Source organism: Hylobates moloch, unplaced genomic scaffold (genome assembly GCF_009828535.3).
Source record: "Hylobates moloch isolate HMO894 unplaced genomic scaffold, HMol_V3 SCAFFOLD_8, whole genome shotgun sequence".
Classification (NCBI taxonomy): Eukaryota; Metazoa; Chordata; class Mammalia; order Primates; family Hylobatidae; genus Hylobates; species Hylobates moloch.
Genome location: NW_026652283.1, coordinates 24,946,527 through 24,966,378, shown reverse-complemented (window position 1 = coordinate 24,966,378; position 19,852 = coordinate 24,946,527). Strand labels below are relative to the sequence as shown.

The window sequence follows — 19,852 nt, the reverse complement described above, 5'->3', positions numbered from 1 at the left end:
GAAGCTATAATCTAACTTAGAGTTGAATGCCATTTTGACATCACACCCTGTTTGCCCCACCTCCCAGAATAACATATTGGTCTGTACTCAATTCAGATTTTTAAATTCACCATCCCTCATGCCACATGATGCCCTGTTTGAAAAATCTAGTGAAGAATGTTTAGGTCTCTGATGCTAATGAGAAAGTTTGGTCTGAGTGCAAGGTCTCTTTAGTGCAACCTGGCACATCACTTTCATCCAACTTTGAATCTTTTGTTAGGCCTCTGTGTTGTGCTGACCCCCAAAAGCCATTCAAGATCTTTAACCTGAGTGTGCCCCAGCCTGTTGGCAGTGGATTTTTGGAAAGCTCAGAGACTAGTAGAGAGACCAGGGATGAAAGACTGAGGGGAAAAAATAGGGATTTTCTAGAAAAAGGTATTTGGAATCAAAGAGGAATTTCAAGGGAGTATTAGCATCTGTCTATTTTATAAGACTTAAAGGAGAGAATGGGTAATAATGAAACGGGAGTGGCCAGTATGGACCACTCTCACAAAAGAAATATGTTAAAACCCATTGTTACAGGCATTTTTTGAGTGACCAGAATGCTATGACTTCCCAGTAGATAATACCTCAAAGTCAGGCTCTCACAATTTTACACACGTAAATGGGACTTTCTAATCTAGAGAAGCTGCCCAAATACTGTCACAGAATTATTTCATTCTCTTACTTAGTTGGTCCAGATCCCATAAATGATAGTCTAGGTTTTAATGGAACCCAGAGGAACCATAGTTTTGACTGGAGCAGTCTTTCGCCTAATGTCCTTGTCGCTACATAATTATTAGTAGCACTCCTTTTATGCTCCAGTGTGTACCTATTTAGCCAATAAATTGTATGATTACCAAATCAACATGTACGATAAGTATGGTTAAGAATTTTTTGCATAGTTCATCCAATGAGTAGTGATGTTAGGAAATCATTGGTTAGACCTTAAGTTATCTACAGTGGTCATTCTCAAACTTTAGCATGCATCACAACCACCTGGAGGTCTCATTAAAACACCAATTACTGGGCCTTCAACCCCAGAGTTTCTGATTCTGTAGATCTGGAGTAAGGCCTAAGAATTTGTATTCCTAACCATTTCCCAGGTGACCTAGGGAAGACAGACTTTGAGAACCACCACCTTGCTAGGCGCAGTGGCTCACACCTGTAATCCCAGCACTTTGGGAGGCCAAAGCAGGCAGATCATCTGAGGTCAGGAGTTCGAGACCAATATGGAGAAACCCTGTCTCTACTAGAAATACAAAAATTAGCTGGGCGTGTTGGGTGGCGTGTGCCTGTCATCCCAGCTACTTGGGAGGCTGAGGCAAGAGAATCACTTGAACCCGGGAGGCAGAGGTTGCAGTGAGCCAAGACCCCGCCATTGCACTCCAGCCTGGGCAACAAGAGCAAAACTCCATCTCAAAAACAAACAAAAAAGAGAACCACCAACTCTCTTCCTCTTGCTGGGTAGAATTTTGAAGACAATGGAAAAGACTTAAAGAGAGACTTCACAGTTTAAAGAACAACTAAATAAAATGGCAGTGTCAGGGACTAGTGAAAGAACATTACCTGGTGAGCTGGCCGGCTACAAACACAGTACAATCAGATGACAGCAGGTAATGCTCTGTGACAATGACCACGTGGTGGACCCTTCCTTGAGCTACTCTGTAATTTTAAGGTTTCGTCATCACTTGTTAAATATTTTTTTTTCAAAAGGAGAAGTAGACTTTTAGCAGATTTACCCATTTATTTGTGTGAGACAAACCTAAAAATATACTATCAAAAAGTAACAGATGCATTTACCATAACAGATTTTACTATTTATTTATTTTTATTTATTTATTTATTTATTTTTGAGAGGGAGTCTGGCTCTGTTACTCAGGCTGGAGTGCAGTGGTGCAATCTCAGCTCACTGCAACCTCCACCTCCCGGGTTCAAGAGATTCTCTTGCGTCAGTCTCCTGAGCAGCTGGGATTACAGACACATGCCACCATGCCTGGCTAATTTTTGTATTTTTAGTAGAAATGGGGTTTCACCATGTTGGCCAGGCTGGTCTTGAACTCCTGACCTCGGGTGATCCACCCGCCTCGGCCTCCCAAAGTGCTAGGATTACATGCGTGAGCCACTGCACCTGGCCCAAAACAGTTTTTAATTCTATTTTTGCATTTTTGTTGTTGCATTTGGTTATGGTGCTAAACAATTTCTGGGGATGGTTTTTCTTTAGGTTCTCAGGTATAGTATTTTCTGTATAGTCATTGTATATAGAGGTGTGTGTGTGTGTGTATAGTTTTCCTTGAGTTCTGCATATGAATACTTACTCCCAATTCTCCCTCTAATAAGTCATCTACAGTGAAAATAAATATAATGATCATATTTGAGGAATTTCAGTGACATCCTGTCAAAGTATTAGGCAAGACTGACAGAAAAGCTATTTTGATTTACATTTTAGGAAGAAATTTATTGAGTTGTGGATTAACTGAAACAATTATGGAGCCAAATTATTATTGTTTATGACTAAAGCACAAAATGGTTGTATTATTTGAACCTCAGCATAACTGGAAAATCCCAAATCCTGTCTTCAGGTTGCTCTTAAAAGATGAGCAGAGGAGAGATACCCAGACCGTCATGGAAAATTTGGGCAGACCCCTCTGTAAGAGTCTACCTAAAAAACTCAGATCTACTCTTTCTGTAGGCCACCTTGAGTCTGGTGCCATCACTGGCTATTCAGCATTTTCTGAGTAGTATTTGAAAGATAAACAGCCTTTTTGTTTTGTTTTGTTGTTGACTTTTTTGGATTTTAAAGAGCAAGATGATCTTAATGTAACAGGCTTTTCATTATCATGATTGAGGACTTTGATCACCAAAATACACTTGTAAATACAAAATAACTAAAAGACTCAGAAAGACAATGACTGAACCATGAGCCCAGTAAACTAAAAATTCCAGTGGTAACATGTCAAAGGTAAAGAGGCTTTTAAGGTCAGGAGTGTCTTTGTTGTGTTAGGAGACTTTCATTGCCCTGGTTCTGCTATGATCTTCTGATGTGTAACTTTGGGTCAGTCATTTAATTTAACCTATCCTTTATGGTCTCCTCCATCTCCGGTAGTAAGGGACATTGTTCAGTGGTGTGCTAGTTGGTGTTTAACAACCAATTTGAGTAGTGTCCAGTAAGCCTCGATTATAGCATCTGCCTATGTCCATGGTGTAAATACTCCCACCAGGGTTGATTTCAAGCTGTCAACACAGTGTCACTGGATGCAGAGGTGGAAAGAGATGTGCACCATTGGTCCTCACAAGTGGTGCAACCCAGTTCTCTTCTCTGAGAGAACAGCTGTGGGATTTTGGCCAATAATCCACTTTAGGGGCTGAATTATCCAGTCTGTCTGTTCACATTAATCATGCTAACCAACTATTTTGAGCTCTGTGAATGCGTTCTTATCCTCCAGGGGAAAACTGTTGTCTGTCAAGTGTGCATTTTCAAGCACTCAGTTTTTGACTTCAAAGCCCCCTTGGCAGACATTACTGTGGTAGCACTTCCCTGTGTCCCACTCTTGCCACCCCTTCTGAAGCCACCATCAGTGCCCACGTGGACTCTTGCAGTGGTTCTATATTGCAAACAACAGCAACTGACTCTGGTTATCTTAGAGAGAGAAGGAATTTGTGGAAAGGATTACAACATTCAGAGGAAAGCAGAAACCAGACTCAGTATGAGCAGATTCCAAGAGAAAATCCAAGAGCTGGCCAGAGGTCCCACCTGGGGACAGCCTGGTTAGAGGAAGAGTGCCATTGCTGAGTGCTGGAAGCTGGCTCCAGCACAGAGGGCATCACCACGGCCAGAAGCCACCTCTCCAACCACCGTGAATGGAAAGAATTCTGTACTATTTTGCTTCTTGGCATCCCTTGTTCCATATGAAAATCTCAGGCAAGAGCATCTGATGGGCCACCCTTTGGTCACATGACTGAGCTCTAGCCGCCACAGGGAGGGCAGACATAGTATCAGCCTTTTCAGCTTCTGTCGCAGAAGACTGGACCCAGCCTTCCATCAGGACCCCACAGTAATGATTTCCTCAGATACAGGAAGGAGCTTCAGATTCTGGGCAGCCACACATCGGACGAATGCCCCCTTGAGTATTCAATACCCTATTGCAAATGTTTTCCCTTAATCTCACCATGAAGAAATCTCTAGTTTTTTTCTATCTCAGCGAGATTTGCAAATGTTTCTACTTCATATATTTACAGAAGAAAATAAACATTTATGTTCTTTTCAAAGGAGGACAGGAGATGATAACTTAGATCAAAATATGAAAATTAATAAATGATAAGATTAAGAAAGGCTTAAAGTCCCAAGGAGATTCAGTGGAATTCAGAATTGACAGGAAAAGAAAAACACAAGCAGGAAGGGACATGACTGGCCCTGAGGAAGTTCATTGGTAGGACCTTGGGTTGCTGGTGTCCCCAACAGTCTCTTCCTTTTTTGAGACAGGGTCTCACTCACCCTGTCACCCAGGCTGGAGTATAGTGGCACAATCACAGCTCAGAGTAGCATTGACCTCCTAGAGCTCAAGCAGTCCTCCTCCTACCTCAGTCTCCTGAGTAGCTGGGACTACATGTGTGTGCCGCCACTCCCAGCTAATTTGTCTCTTCTGATGCCAAAGCTTTACCTAATTATTTTTCCTTTATGGGCAGAATGTTTCCCGCTTGACACTTCTGTAGGAAAAACAGCAATAGGGACCCGGGAGAATGCTGGGCAGGCCCCTTGCTCAGACCAGCTTCCCCATCATTGCATCATCAAATGCATCTCCAGATTCCCAGAGACCTTTGACAGATTGGGCCTCAGTCCCTGAGTCTGATGCCACTACAGCATCTAGGAATCAGCTCGCCGATGGCTCAAAGCAGCTCTGGGAGCTGGACTCCACCTCCCCTCTCTGAGTGTTTCTCACCCTCATGTTGGCTCAACATTGGGACCAGTGCCTGTCCCCAGAGCCTCCCAGCAAATCACTCATCAGAGGTGGCCACTCATCCTAGAGTCCTGCTTCTCCATGTTCCCGGTTACTGCCCTATCAATGCTGCTAAAGTTATTGATAAGAGGCCTGTAGCTTGCCAGCCGTCTAAGCTGCCATTGGATCTGAGCCTTCTTAGACCTCCCCAGGCCTGGGCCACTCCCTCTTCTCTCTGTGGCTCTATCCCTCGGTGCCCTGTTGGCTGGGAATGGGCAGGACCCCACCATGAGCAGATGTAGCTGATGCATTCTGTAGACAGCTAAGGCTTATGGTTGGCTGGATTGAGGATGAGAAGTCTGGGACCAAAAGAGAAGACACAAGTAATTGCACTTCTTTGTGCAGCCTCTGCCCTCCTGCTCATGGGGGTCAGAAAGTTTCTAAGAGGGAGAGTTGGGAAGGAGGAAGGAGGAGGAATGGGCCAGAGAAGTAAGGTGGGTTCTCTGGGGCTGTGGTCTCTATTCATAGTCCAGGCTATTGTCTGGGGGGTGAGACCCACCACTTGCCACCACTGGAACAAAGCTAAGCTCAAGGGTCCTCATCACACTTGGTATCCACACTTGCTTTCCCAAGTCACTGCCCAGAGCCCTGCTTTCAGACTTGGTGCTATTTCAGGCTACCTGGGAGAGGTAGGTCTTGAAGATCACAGTTCTCTCAATGCCCCCAAACAATTAAGAGCCACCATCTGGCATGAAGCCCACCCCAGAGGATGATTTGCAGGTGAGAGCTAGTACATACAGTGCCTCTCGCCCCCAGGATGCCCGCTGCAGAAGTTTTTACTGCCATCTGTCTTTACCCATAGCAACTCCCCCACTGGTCTGGAAACAATTTAAGGATGGAAATTCTGACCCATGAGTCTTTGAAACTCCAGAGCCCAGTGTTCTTCCTGACACCTCATAGCATTTTTTGAAATGTTGGTTGAACTGTTTTGATCCTTTTTTTGGCAGAGGGGGTCCTCACTTACCTGCTTCCCTCTGCCTCCCTAAAGTCAGGCAGCCAGTAGGGATAGGGGCCTTCAGGCTCACACCTACAGAAGCTTAGAGCCCGCAGGACCATCCATAACATGGTAGTGGACAGTCCTGTCCTCCTGCAAGCCCTGTGCTGGGCATGGGTCACACCCCCTCCCACCATGGCTGTGCTGCCTATAAAGCCAGGGGTTATAGAATCAGCCCATCTCTCAGTACCTTCCAGCTGTAGCTTTTTTATTGTATACCTGGGCCCTGCTGAGATTAGGAGTCCTGTGAAGTCATTTTCATCCCAGAACTCTCCTCCTTCATGGGCACTTTCATGGAGACTCTTTTTCCCTCTGTCATTGGGAGCAATGACTAGATTAAATAGACTTGTCCCTGGAAGGCTCCTAGGCCAGGAGCCCCTTCCCACCAGCACACTGAAAGTGGTGCCATGAAAAAGGGGCCAGGCAGGAACACGGCAGTGACACCAGCCTTTGCTGGGTGCCATGCACGCACGTCTCTAAGGCGTGGGCTTCAGCCACTCTGCATATGGCCTCAGCTAACCAGGGATGCTTTCTGTTTGTCATATTGCTTTATAATTTTGTAAAAATTCACAAATTTATAATATGTGAGTATATAATATAAATCTGATATTTCAGCATTCAGATTTGAGCAATATTTCAAGGTATGATGATAATACTCTGAAGGGATTTGTTGCTTTACAAAATCTTTCAATCCTGTTGTGCTTTGTGTAACTAACACATTTCAAATTTCTCAATCCACACAAATTTGGTACTCTACCACATTTACAGGAAACTAACAGTTCACAAGGAAGATCCAGGGAGATCCAGACAGAATAGACAGGGAGACACAGAAAGAAGGATCTGGTTAATACGATCTTGAAAATGAATCTCCAAGTCCTGTCACATGTTTTTCTAATGGAGCAAAATTAACTCTTACTCTTCTTCCCTAACCCTAACCCTCTTTTTAGAATGAGTTGTCAAGGTTTTCGTTTATTTGTCAGTCCAAGAATAGTTTTTGTTTTTGTTGTTGTTTTAGAGACAGGGTCTCTGTGTGTTGCCCAGACTGGAGTGCAGTGGCATGATCATAGCTCACTACGGTCTCTACCTTCTAGGCTCGAACGATCCTTCCACCTCAGCCTCCCAAGTAGCTTGGACTATAGGTGTGCACCACCACACACAGTTAATTTTTTAATTTTTAGTAGAGATGAGGTCTTGCTCTGTTGACCAAGATGGACTATAGGTGTGCACCACCACACCCAGTTAATTTTTTAATTTTTAGTAGAGATGAGGTCTTGCTATGTTGACCAGGATGGTCTCAAACTCCCAGGCTCAAGCAGTCCTCCCACCTTGGCTTCCAAAGTTCTGGGATTATAGGCATGCACCATCACACCTAGGCTTAGTGTTTTAATTTCAAAGAACACAGCTGTATCCTCTCTCTGTCACCTGCAGTCCCTGACACTTGTCAAACAAGACTATGTTTTCTAGCCCATTCTTCCTCCCTCATGAATCCAAGGCCCGCATCTGAGCCTCTGTGAGAACCAGTTGTTTTGTTGCCCACCTTGAGCAGTAGTTGTTGTACATAGGTGGGTGTTCACTAGGAACTGGATGAGGAATCCCAATGCCAATGTCATGGGTATCTCCTAATTTTTTGAGATAATGCGTAATCTGCCCTCAAGGCCACCATGTTGGTGCAAAGGTGAGAAGCTCATCATGCCCTTACTGAAATTGAGCAGAGGTGCTGGGGTACATGAGACACACCCCCATAACCCCGCCCCATAACCAAATGATTAATTCTTGTTCGAGATTATTTTCTAAGTCTAAAGTTCTAGGAAAGAAGAAATGCTGTCTTTCCCTGAGGGATCTTCCAGTAAGTAGGCAGTAGCAGCATGACTTGTGTGGCTTTTGAGAGCCATTTCTGCTGTCTTCAGACAAAAAGTGCAAAGAGAGGAATGCAATAGGTCATGCTGAGGCTTTGGGCGAAATGCTTAATGCTCCTCAGCCTAGAAGGCTTTGTGAATGAATTTTAGAATGGAAAATGCAGTATAAACATAAAGCTCAGGAAAGGATGGTAACCAAGAAAAACCTTAGGAAATGGTCTTGTGATAGCACATTCTAAGCGTAGCCATCAAGTCTGTGTGCAGAGGTGAAGGTACATATTAAATGGTTTACTGATACTGCATTACAATACATAGTACATTTCATGGGTTGTTCTTTATTAGCAGTATGTCAGAGTATTCTACAAAATCACAGTGAATGTCAACTGTTGCTGCATTTCTATCAGTACCTGCATGTGCATCCATGATACCATGCCTAGAGGGTTTGTATTTCTGATTTTTAATAAATCAATCTTTAGCATACCCCAGAAGAAGAAATCAAGGGGGCCCAAGGTATAGTAGCTTCTGTTTGGAGATTCACTATAGTCTTTGTTTTCCTGAGCAAGTTCAGAAGCTAAGCATAGATATCTCCATTAGACATGCAGAGTAGTATGGTGCAGTGAGAGAATACAAGCTTTTCAATCAAACAGGGTGGAGGCCAAAGCCTGGTTTAACCACTAACACCACCTATATGACCTTGGGCAAGTAACTAATCCTCTTGCCTCAGTATTGTCTTCTGCAAAATGGGATGGAAATAGTCCCTACCTTACGGAATTGTGGGTATTGGTCATAGCATGATTAAAAAGTGCCTGACATTTGGTAGGCAGCCCACAAGTAGGATACATTACTATGATGTAGAACCACAATTCTTGCTTTCTATAGCTTACCCACAGTCAACTTTTAATATGTACCTAATAGAGCTAAGACCAAGACAATTTCTCCAATGTTCTGCTAACATAAGCCAATCACATTATTTCTTAATCTCATTCTGATATGGAGAAAAATTATTATATTCTTTATATTTTCTTGAGCCAGTGGACAATTAGGTAAGAATAGGGATAGATTATATAAGAGCTATTCCACTATGTAATATGGAAGAACTTGCCCAGAAGTGGAAGTCAGGTGCAGGGACATTTGCTGCTATTGTGCCTTGAGACCTCAAGGAAACCTAAACTTTCTAGGTTTCATGCTGGGCATTTGCAGTATACTGGGTGTGGGCTGTGTGGTTTTCAGGCTGCTTCTAGCCGAAATGCCATGTTTCTGTTTGCTCACTTGGTGAGCTCAATCTTCTCTCAACAATTTGGTTTTTAAAGCTGTCTTTACATCATAGCTCACAGAATGATGAGCTGGAAGAGACACAGACACCACCTAGGGTGACATTCTGATTTTACAGATAAGGAAACTGGGACTCAGAGAATAAGGCTTTCCTCCTCCTTATATCTTATAGCTAGTTTTTTGCTAAGCTAAAACCAGAACCGGGGTGTCTTGACTCATAGATTGGTATTCTTTCCATTATATCCCCATTGTCCTTTTCCCACAGATCAGATATCACATTTAAGAACCAAATATGAAAACATAGCACATCTGATTTTTTTTTTAAGACAGAGTCTTTACTCTTATAGCCAAGGCTGCAGTGCTGTGTTACGATCTCAGCTCACTGCAACCTCCACCTCCTGGGTTCAAGCTATTCTCCTGCCTCAGCCTCTTGAGTAGCTGGGATTACAGGTGCCTGCTACCACACCTGGCTAATTTTTGTAATTTTAGGAGAGACAGGGTTTCATCATGATGGCCAGGCTGGTCTAGGACTCCTGACTTCAGGTGATCTGCCCACCTCGGCCTCCCAAAGTGCTGGGATTATAGGCATGAGACATCGTGCCTGGCCCAGCCCAGCTGACTTTTGACACTTGCAACCTAATCATCTTATTGAATGACTACAAGGTTTCTACACTTCTATCTAATGGTCTTTTAATCACCCAGAGAAATAGATAACTATTAGAATTTAGGGATAAAAGGGTATGGTTGACATGGTGTGTGAGCCCTAAAGGGACTTCTCAGGGACATGACGGTTCATCTTTGAGTTTTGCATTTTAGAATCTTTGAGAAGCTCTGGATTTCCACTCACCCACTTACTAGGACCGTACATTATATCCTCAGAATCTAACAGTTAATCCACATGTTCCTGACTATACTACCCTGTGGTCAAATATGTTTATTCCTCGTGAAATAAGATTATTTCATTTTGACCAAAGTCATCATGGGAATCTAATAATCACATGCATGATCACAAGATGTACATAGCATGCATGAGTAAACCAAGAAATAACAAACCAAAGCAAACTGCTTTGTTAGATGGCATACATATTACAAGTCGACATGGAGAGGAAGTGGTGTCCTGTTAACTAGTATCTTCTCTGTGTGTCTGTCCTGTGGTTCTGGCTTAGGTTAAAGTCTGGGGTTTACCTTCCTCTTCCCCTGCTCAGGTTGAGCCTTCTGTGGAAGCCATTAGAGCAGAGAGAGAAACTTCTGACTGTTTAATTGGCAGCTACTTTCAATGGAAAAGCATATTCACCATGTAAGAATGCTGCTGTACTGGAGTTAATTTTCGTGAAAAGAATGTACAGTAATCCCCCTTCTCCATGGCTTTGTTTTCTGTGCTTTCAGTTACCCACAGTCAACTACAGTCCAAAAATGATAAGATATTTTGAGAGAGAGAAACAGAAACCACTTTTATTACAGTATATTGTTTTAATTGTACTTTTTTTATTATTGTTAATCTCTTACTGTGCCTAATTTATAAATTATCCTTCATCATAGATATGGATATATAGGAAAAAATGTAGTATATCTAGGGTTCAGTACTCTCCACAGTTTCAGACATCCACTAGGGGTTTTGAAATGTATCCACTTCAAATAAGGGGGACTACTGTACTTTCTGCAGTAATTTTGAAGAAAAATCAGTTGTGGAACTGATTTTTAAAAGACTGCTTTCTTCAGAAAAGAGAACAGAAAGCAATCAATTTAAGTTGTTTTTTTTTTTTTTTTCCATTGTAGTGAGAAATGTAAAGCATTCAACTCAGGTCTCTTAAAAATTAAGAAAAGGAACCATAAAATGTTCAATATTAAAATAATTTTTAGTTGTACATTATATATTTGTCTCAGATTAAGACCAGCAGATACACAATGGAAGGGAGGAGTGGAACAAGAAGCAGAAAGGTAGGAGAGAAAAGGCTGAGAAGCAAACAAACCAAAACACAGACAGATACAAAGAGTGAAAGAAAGATTAGAAAAACCAGAAGAGGGTTGGAAGACAGAATAATATTTAGGAACGAAGAGAAAGGATGACAGGACTGTGTAGCTTTTGCACTTAAGCACAGCTTCTCATTACTTTTGTCATCCTTTGTTTGAAGTCTTACTCTCCACCTATGAACTATATGTTCCATAAGCACGAGAATTGTGCTGGATTTTGCTTACTATTGTTTTCCCAGTGCCTAACAGAGACATAGTAAACACACGCAAGGATTATTCAGTGAATGGATGAACAAAGAAACAAATGAAAAAAGAGAGTGTAGGGAAAGGGAGTTCTGTGGCTCAAATGGCACCAGCTATGGTCCACTGAGAGCTGCCATTGTTTCCTCAAAAGCAAGAGGCCATGGACTTGGCTGATCCTGGCCCCTGAGATGCTTGGAATAGTGTTTCTTTGGAGGCAACTTTACAAACGCTCACACGTTATCTGTGAGAGTTGCAGTCTACTGTTAGAACAAGGTTTTGCATCTGTTTCTTTTGGAAACTTTTTGAAGGTTGATGTTTTCACCATCCCTCACATTCCTGGTACCTTCTTACCCCAAGCCCAGTCTGTGATGCTCCCAAATCCCCCTGCCCCAGCAGCCCCTCTGGAATCCGTGTCCTGTTATGTATTGAAAAAATCTCTCCCAGAACGCTGCTTTCTTGGCTCTCCCAAGAGGAGTCCTGTTTTAGTCCATTTTGTGTTGCTGTAACAGAATACGTGAGACTGGGTGGTTTATAATGAACAGAAATTTATTGGCTCACAGTTCTGGAGGCTGAGAAGTCTGTTTTCAAGGTGCCCATGTCTGGTGAGGGCCTTCTTGCTTCATCATCACAGGATAGAAAGTGAGAGGGTGAGAGAGAAAAAGAGAGGACCAAACTTGCCCTTTTGTTACAGCACCAATCCCCAGCCCCATGAGGTGGAAGCTTCATGGTCTAATCACTTCTTAAAAGTCCCACATCTTAATACTGTTACAACGCCAATTAAATTTAAAAATTAAATTGAATTTTGGAGGGGACAAGCATTCAAACCATGGTGAGCCCCTTCTCCTTTAGCCCCTTGGTGGCAGCTGCCTATTTTCCCAACCTGTCTGTATTAACAGCCCTAGAAAAGGGTCAGCACTCGGGGCTCCTCATTACCAAGAAATCAACACACCTCAAACCTCCCATAAAAATGCACTTTTCTAATCCTTCCCATCCTATCCTTAATACCTCCTGGTCACTCTTGTTCATTCATACAGATTTTGGCCCTTGGCCACCCACAGCCTCCTCATCTACCCCAACTACTGACCTGCAGGATGACTTCAGGAGTTTTGCGCACAATTCATCTAAAAGATTAGCCTCTGCAAATCTGTGATTTTTTTTAAATGATGGTAAAATATATATAACACAAAATTTACCATTTTACCTTTAAAGTATACAGTTTTGTGGCATGAAGCACATTCACATTGTTCTGCAACCATCACTAATCTATCTCCAGAAATTTCTTATCTTCTCCAGCTAATAGTCTGTATCCATTAAACACTAACTTCCCAAGTTCAGTGATATTTACTTTTACCAGACTTAAGGCACTCTCACCCCAAAATTTTCATTTCCTGAAGTTGTTCTACCTTCAGAATTTTAAATTTTGTTATTCTACTTTCTGTCCACAATCTCCTGTCTTGCCAACAGACCTTGATGCAGACAGATCTGAGTTCGGATCCCAGCTAATCCAGTTACTAACTTCATATTCTTAATCTATTTTGTGTTGCTATGAAGGAATACCTGGGACTGGGTAATTTATAAAGAAAAGAAAGTTATTTAGGTCATGGTTCTGAAGGCTACACAAGAAGCATGGCACCAGCATCTGCTTGGTTTCTAGTGAGGGCTTTTGTGCTGCATCAAAACATGGCAGAGAAGGGCCAAAGGGGAAGTGGGCATGTGCAAAAAGACACCAAACCAAGCATCCTGGCTTATAACATCGCACTCTCATGGGAACTAATCCATTCCCCAGAGAACCCATCCAGGCTCCTAAGAGTGAGAACTCACCGGATGCAGTGGCTCACGCCTGTAATCCCAGAACTTTGGGAAGCCGAGGCAGGCGGATCATTTGAGATCGGGAGTTCAAGACTAGCCTGACCAACATGAAGAAACCCCATCTCTACTAAAAATACAAAATTAGCTGGGCGTGGTGGCGCACGCCTGTAGTCCCAGCTACTTGGGAGGCTGAGGCAGGAGAATTGCTTGAACCCGGGAGGCGGAGGTTGTGGTGAGCTGAGATCGTGTCATTGCACTCCAGCCTGGACAACAACAAGAGTGAAACTCAGTCTTAAAAACAAACAAACAAACAAACAAAAGAGTGATAGCTCACTTACTACTGTGAGAATGGCACCAAGCCAATTCCTGAGGGATCTGCCCCCACCCCGGTGACCCAAACACCTCCCATTCAGTCCACTTCCAACACTGGAGATCAAACTTCAACAGGAGGTTTGGAGAATGCAGACAAACCATATCTAAACCATGGCACCTCACTTTCTTCATTTGTAAAATTCAGATAATAGATAATATAAATACTGGATAGATAACAGAACCTAAGTTCACAGAATTTTTGAAAGGAATAAGTGCTTAAAGAGCATTTAGCACAGGTCTGTTCTCCTCCGTCCTTCCTACCAGTTCACACATTAACGTGCATCACATCAACCACTCTACTGATATTCTCAGCTCCCTTAAACCTTGATCTTTCTGATGCTCATCCCAGAGAGACACAGCATGCTGTGTCAGTCCAGCTTTCTGCCTCATCTGCACGTCCACCTGGGCTGTGTGTGAGCAGCTGGCCCAGCCACACTACCGTGCAAGCATTTCATGGGCCCCTATTAGGTTTCCTTTGCTCTTCCCCCACATGCCTATTTCAGGTCTTTCCCTTTTGCTCCATCTCCCTACCCAGCCACTGTCTTCTCTGTTTCTGTAAACCAGAGTCCTTAACACTTTAATGATGTTAGAACCACACACATTCCCTGAGGTCCTGATTTGGTAAGAGGTGGTGGGGCAGGAATCTGCAGTTTTAACAAGCAACTAGGGGATTTTGATACACACAGTGTGCAGCCCACTCTTTGTGGAGGGCTGTCCTGAGCCATAAGCTCCTTGAGAGCAGACACAGTCTTATCTGACTTTCACCCCTAAATACCTAACAATAGATGCTGAAGGATTGGTTGAATGAATGATTCTGTCACTCTGCACTTCAGAATAAGTTACTGTTCGCCTTTGAAATGCTAATTAGCTACAGCTGTTTAAATGCAGTTTAAAACTCTTCAGTGTGTTTTATCTTTAGTTCTTTATCAGCCCTTTTCACTGCCGTTGGGGGTAGGGAACTATAAAGAACTTGTTACTCTCTGACTAGCAACAACAACAAAAAGCCAACCCAAGGGCCAAGTAAGATTGAGCCTGCAGTCTAGAGATACACGATTGAGCCTGCAGTCTAGAGATACACGAATTGGGCCTTGCCACTGTCACTTAGGGAAGAACACTCCAGTGACTCTCATTCTAGGGATCCCACAGGCAGAGGTTGTTGTAGCCATTTCAGTGGACTTTTCTGGAATGGAAAGAGTTTCAAGCATGATGCTCACTGCTAGGGATGTTGGGAGAAGGTGATTTAGAGAAATAGGTGGGTAGATAGAGACCAAGACTGGCACACCCCATCAGTGCTGCAGAGGCTTCAAATCCCAGCTTTGCCATTTACTAGCTTGTGACAAGAGTAATGAAACTTAGAGCCTCTTGTTTCCTTATCTGTAAAATGGGGACCGCATGATTTACCTTGCAGAGCTTTGGGGAGGATGGAAAAATGTCATATAAGTAATGCATAGTGATTCTATGATGTTAGACAATTGAGCAGAGTCTCGAGGAAAGCATCTTCAGTCTCTACTACGATTGGAGGGAAAACACACACAGACACAACACCTACACCCAGGCTGCCTACAAAAACAGAAGTGGAACCAGCTATTGCCCTGTGGGGAAGTCTAACTCTCACACATTGCAATAAAATCTTTCCAAAGGGAGCAGACAGAGTAACCTCGGGCCATGCCCTCCCACTTCCCTCTTCCTCAAGTGGAGCTCTGAGGGAGGCAGAGCTGGTGGGGAGCCTTTATAGAGGAACTGGGAGGTAAAGTAGTGTGGGTGGCTGAGGCTGAAACATTTCTTTTACCACCTTCCTATACCGTCCCCCCACTTCTCTTCTGTGCCAGGGGGAAAGAGAAACAGTGCATGCCTATGCTTTACCCACACACACTTGGATCTGCTTCCCCAGCCTCCAGACCCCACCTCATCATTCATCATCATTCACTGAATGCCTGCAGCCTTCACGGTGCTTTCTAAATGCCTCAGCCAGAACCTCCCTGGGAGCCTGTATAAAGTTTGCTTCAATATTTGGGGTCTTCCCCCAGCCCATGAAGACCAGTGTCTAAGCCCTACTCCAGCCCCTCCCTATGCCTGGTTTTCTCTCTCCAATTTGAGTGCTAAGAGACTTTGGTTTAAATGTTAATAATAATAAACAGCTATAGACATTCTCCCCTTCGATACCTATTCCCTTGTTTCCACACATTTATTTGCTTTCAGGAGAAGAATTTGGATTGGTTTCCTCGGATGCGAGCCATGTCCCTCGTTAGCAATGAAGGCGACAGTGAGCAAAATGAAATTCGGAACCTTCAGGAGAAGTTGGAATCGACCATGAGTCTGGTCAAACAGCTCTCCGGTCAGCTGGCAGAGCTCAAGGAGCAGGTGGGTGCATTCAGGGAGACGGTGCTGGGTGGGATAAAGTCATTCACCACCTCTGGTGAGGGGAGACAGAGGGTCCAGGGAGCCAGGTCATTATCCTCAGAGAATTGCAAACTCCAAGAAAGAAACCTCACGTTGTACTGTAGAACCACATCCTAGCAAACGGGGACTTCTACTTATCCCATCTCCCTGAGCCTCATGCAACACTTCTCCTTCTGTGGAGGGGGGAAAAGAGAAAATGCCAAAATACAACCACCTCTTTCCATTTAAAAAAAAAATCATTTTCTGGCATGATAGTAATTACCTCATGAGAAAGGCAAATCCTCGTTAGTATCTGCCATTTCAATGCTATAATCAACCCCTTTATCATATAAAATTGTTAGTAAAAATATCAACAGTAACCATGGTAGCTATTAAAATGACTGTGGTGATGGTGACAGCTATGTGACAGGCAAGATCTGTTTTCTAAAATGGCTCCTGCTTCCTAACCACAGAGAGGGGTTTGCTCTTTTTCTCTGTTCATGGAAATTCACTTCTAAAAAATCCCTTTTTTGATAAATATATTCTATATGATGCTGGACAGTAGGTAGGTGGGGAATATTAACTCAAAACGGTTGTGGCCCACCAGCACTGGGTAAGAGTGAGAAAATCCGCTGAACACACACTCTCTCTTTTCCCCCAGATGACAGAACAAAGGAAGAATAAGCAGAGACTGGGCTTCCTCGGATCAAACACACCCCATGTGAATCATCACATGCCACCACACTGATACCATGGGGGGAAGCCGTGACTAGCCTTTCATCAGTGTCCTGCCTGATCACTGAATAAAGAACTGAGATGGAGGGGAGTGAACAGTGCCTATTGTTGAAAAGTCAAAAACAACCAAGTGCCAAGATGTTGAGTGGGTTAGCTCTGAGAACAATTTATAACTGTGTTTTCATGGTTGCGAAGACCTAACCTCAAATGCATCTGCTAGAAAGCGTATATCACACATTCGCAATGCATCAGGAAGAAAAGGCTTGCCCAAAAGGCTGGAGAGGGCAGGGAGCGGCAGGGTGGAAGGAGACACGGGGCAGGGAGAACTATCTTCTGCTAAATCGATAGGAGTCAGTTTTGTCTTAAATGCTGACTACAGCCACTGACATGGTTGGCTGGAATTTCTTTCTTTTAATTGTGGCATATAGGTTCGTGATACAAGAAGTCATACTTTGGTGGCTAAGTTTTACTAAGGAAAATAACTGAAAAGATTAAAAGTGAGAGTTGAAAAGAGAAATGATAATGCTTCCAAACTGCAGCTGTCACAGGGCAATTTCTTTATTTATAACGTGAAGCACAATGGATTTACAGCTCTAGGAACTTAGTACTTTGGAGCTTTTGCCTCTCACGCTGACAACATAACAAATGTGATTGCCTTCTCTGGGATTCAGACAGGCTCTGTCAATGTGGAGCACAAAAGGAGATTTTCATATAACTTGTTAAAAACATGTTCTAAGTCATGTATAGGCTAAGATTTTAAAAAGATCTGGGGGAATAAAAAGCCAACAGTAAGCCCCAGGAAAGGGTTTTTTGAGACCATATGTATGCTATTAAAATATATTGAGATTAATACATGAAAATGCTTAAAGGTGATAGGAATTATTGAGAAACTTATGATGGTGGCATTGCCTTTTATAAACATGGAGTGAAAGCTATTTGACTCATGTTTGCTGTGCTTAAAGAACTGCTTCAGGACCTGAGCGTTTTTATTTATGCTGTTCCTGCAGTTAGGAAAAAAAATCCAAGAAATGTATTGAATACTCAAGAAAATGCCACATTTCAATTACATCTTTAAAACTGTGTCTGTAAGGGCTTTTCAAAATGTAGAAAGAAAAAAATCTCTTATTCAAATTGTTTTTATGTTAAATCATGCACTCGGAATTTGTCGAGGGAGAGAATAACCTGGCGTGTTCGGGTTATTCTTAGAGGCTACACATTTGGAACAGCGGCAAAATATGGATAATGGAAGTGTTAGGAAGAAACTGATGCGACAGGGAGTGAAGACACTTGATACCAGACTCAGGGAGATGCTCTGCAAGTTGACCCGGCCTCTCCCCCACAGGAACAAAATACTGCCTCCAGAGTCTCTAAATTCTCAGTTATCAACACCAAGGTTTAAGGTCCAGATAGGGTTTGCTATGACAATTTTTAAAGCTTTTGGATTGTTCTAACATAGCTTAAGCTATTGGTTCCTAAAAATCTCAAATCAAGATCTATGTAGAGTATAAAGGAAGCCTGAACCAAGCCTTCCACACACTGTTCAAATGTAGACTTGGAACAAAGCTGTTGGGACCCAGAGCAATGAATTTTTGAACTGAAGCTGCTGATACTCCCCAGCACCACCTCATACTGAGGATTCCTCACTCTGACATGACAGTATTTTTTCTGACCAGGAGCTGAAAGACCCTGACATTCATGATCCAAAGATATAAGAAATTTTGATATGTCTGCATGCAGCACAGAACTTTGAACCTAGCAGGCAGTCAATAAATACATGAGAAATTCAGCTGTCATTCAGTTACTCTTAATTCTTTATAAAACTTTAAATGATAACACATATTTGTTTGTTTAAAATGGCTTTCCCAAACTCAAAGTAGACTAAAGCAGCCATCTTTAAAATCCAGGATCATCAATGCTATTAACAGTATCAGGTAAAAAGTACACTTTAAAATATTTTAATCAGGCAGTTTTATGGATAGAGAATAGAAGAGAATGGTGGTAAATATTGAACATGTTCCAATATAGGAACCTATCTCTATTTTAGTACAAAATAAAATATTTCTGACATCTGAACTAGAGGTCAAGAGAATAAATTCATTTGTACACATCTGAGCAACCTGTCTTTCAGATGATAAAGTATCTAGCCTTTTCTGACACCGTAATAGTTCATTTTGTAGGGAATAAGCCATTAGGTGTATATAATTGCTTTCTAGAAATGACCTAATGTCCCCAACCACAGTGTAGTGGCAGATCACTGTTTCACAGCATATTTTCTCCTAAGGAAAGTATTCAAAAGAGACTGCAACTAACAAGACTCTTATTTCATCAAAATTTAAATATTTCTGAGTTGTATTTTTAATGCCTCTTTCTTTTCTGGCTAAATGCTTAGAAATTATAAAGCAAAAAAACAAAAAAAGACAACAATAACAAAAAATCAAAGCAAACAAAAAAGGCACTTTTCAGAACATCAAATTCCTAATGGAGAAGAGGAGAAGATAATGGGGAAATTTGACATTTGATATAAATTTATATTTGTTGTGTGTATGTTTGTTAATGCAACTGGAATATTTGACCTAGGTATCAGTTAACATCCTTGTATTTATATAGGGACATCAAAATAAATGCAATCATCTTGAACTTTGATGTTAAGGGAGATTTTGAAAAAATATTTAGTTGTTTAGAATCCATATTGGTTCAAAAGTATCAGTTTCTGCTGAATAATATTTTTAATTTCAAAAGGGTTTTGTTCCCTGTGTGCTCCATTCTGAGGCTCAAGAGCTTAATGCAAGTATGTTTTCTGAGTTCAAATAACACTTTTAGCTTGTATCATATAGGGCTATAATATAAATAAATAAATTATATGTATGCAAAATTTATCATATTTTCTACCCCTTAGAAAGTTAAATTAGAAATGAGCTTATTTTCTTGCACACAATATTTTTCTGTTGGTAAAGAGGACACAATTTCTAGTAGATTGTTAATAACATCAGGAAGATATTTCATTCGTCAGAACTAATTGTGTGCTTATTCCCATATTCTCAGCTCATAACTCCCTGTTTTGGCCGCTCTCTTTATTTTACAATTGTTTTATTGCAAACAGCAAGGCAGTATGGCCCACACTCAGCCACCAGCCCCCAGCCCCCAGGACTGAGAATGAGTAGTGAGGCTGGGGAGTTGGTGAGAGAAGGTGGAGATAGGGATTTCTG

The 19,852-nt window shown here is 42.2% G+C and overlaps 1 protein-coding gene across 1 annotated transcript in view; it reads left to right on the top strand.

The window, feature by feature from the left end:
* ITPR2 (inositol 1,4,5-trisphosphate receptor type 2) overlaps nucleotides 1–19,518 on the top strand; it is a 509,412-nt gene extending 489,894 nt beyond the window's left edge. The window contains exons 56-57 of the mRNA XM_032159871.2: nucleotides 15,732–15,893; nucleotides 16,573–19,518. Coding sequence (XP_032015762.1) covers nucleotides 15,732–15,893; nucleotides 16,573–16,659 — 249 coding nt within the window. The 3' untranslated portion in view covers nucleotides 16,660–19,518. The remainder of the gene's footprint in view (nucleotides 1–15,731; nucleotides 15,894–16,572) is intronic.
* Nucleotides 19,519–19,852: the final 334 nt, after the last annotated feature.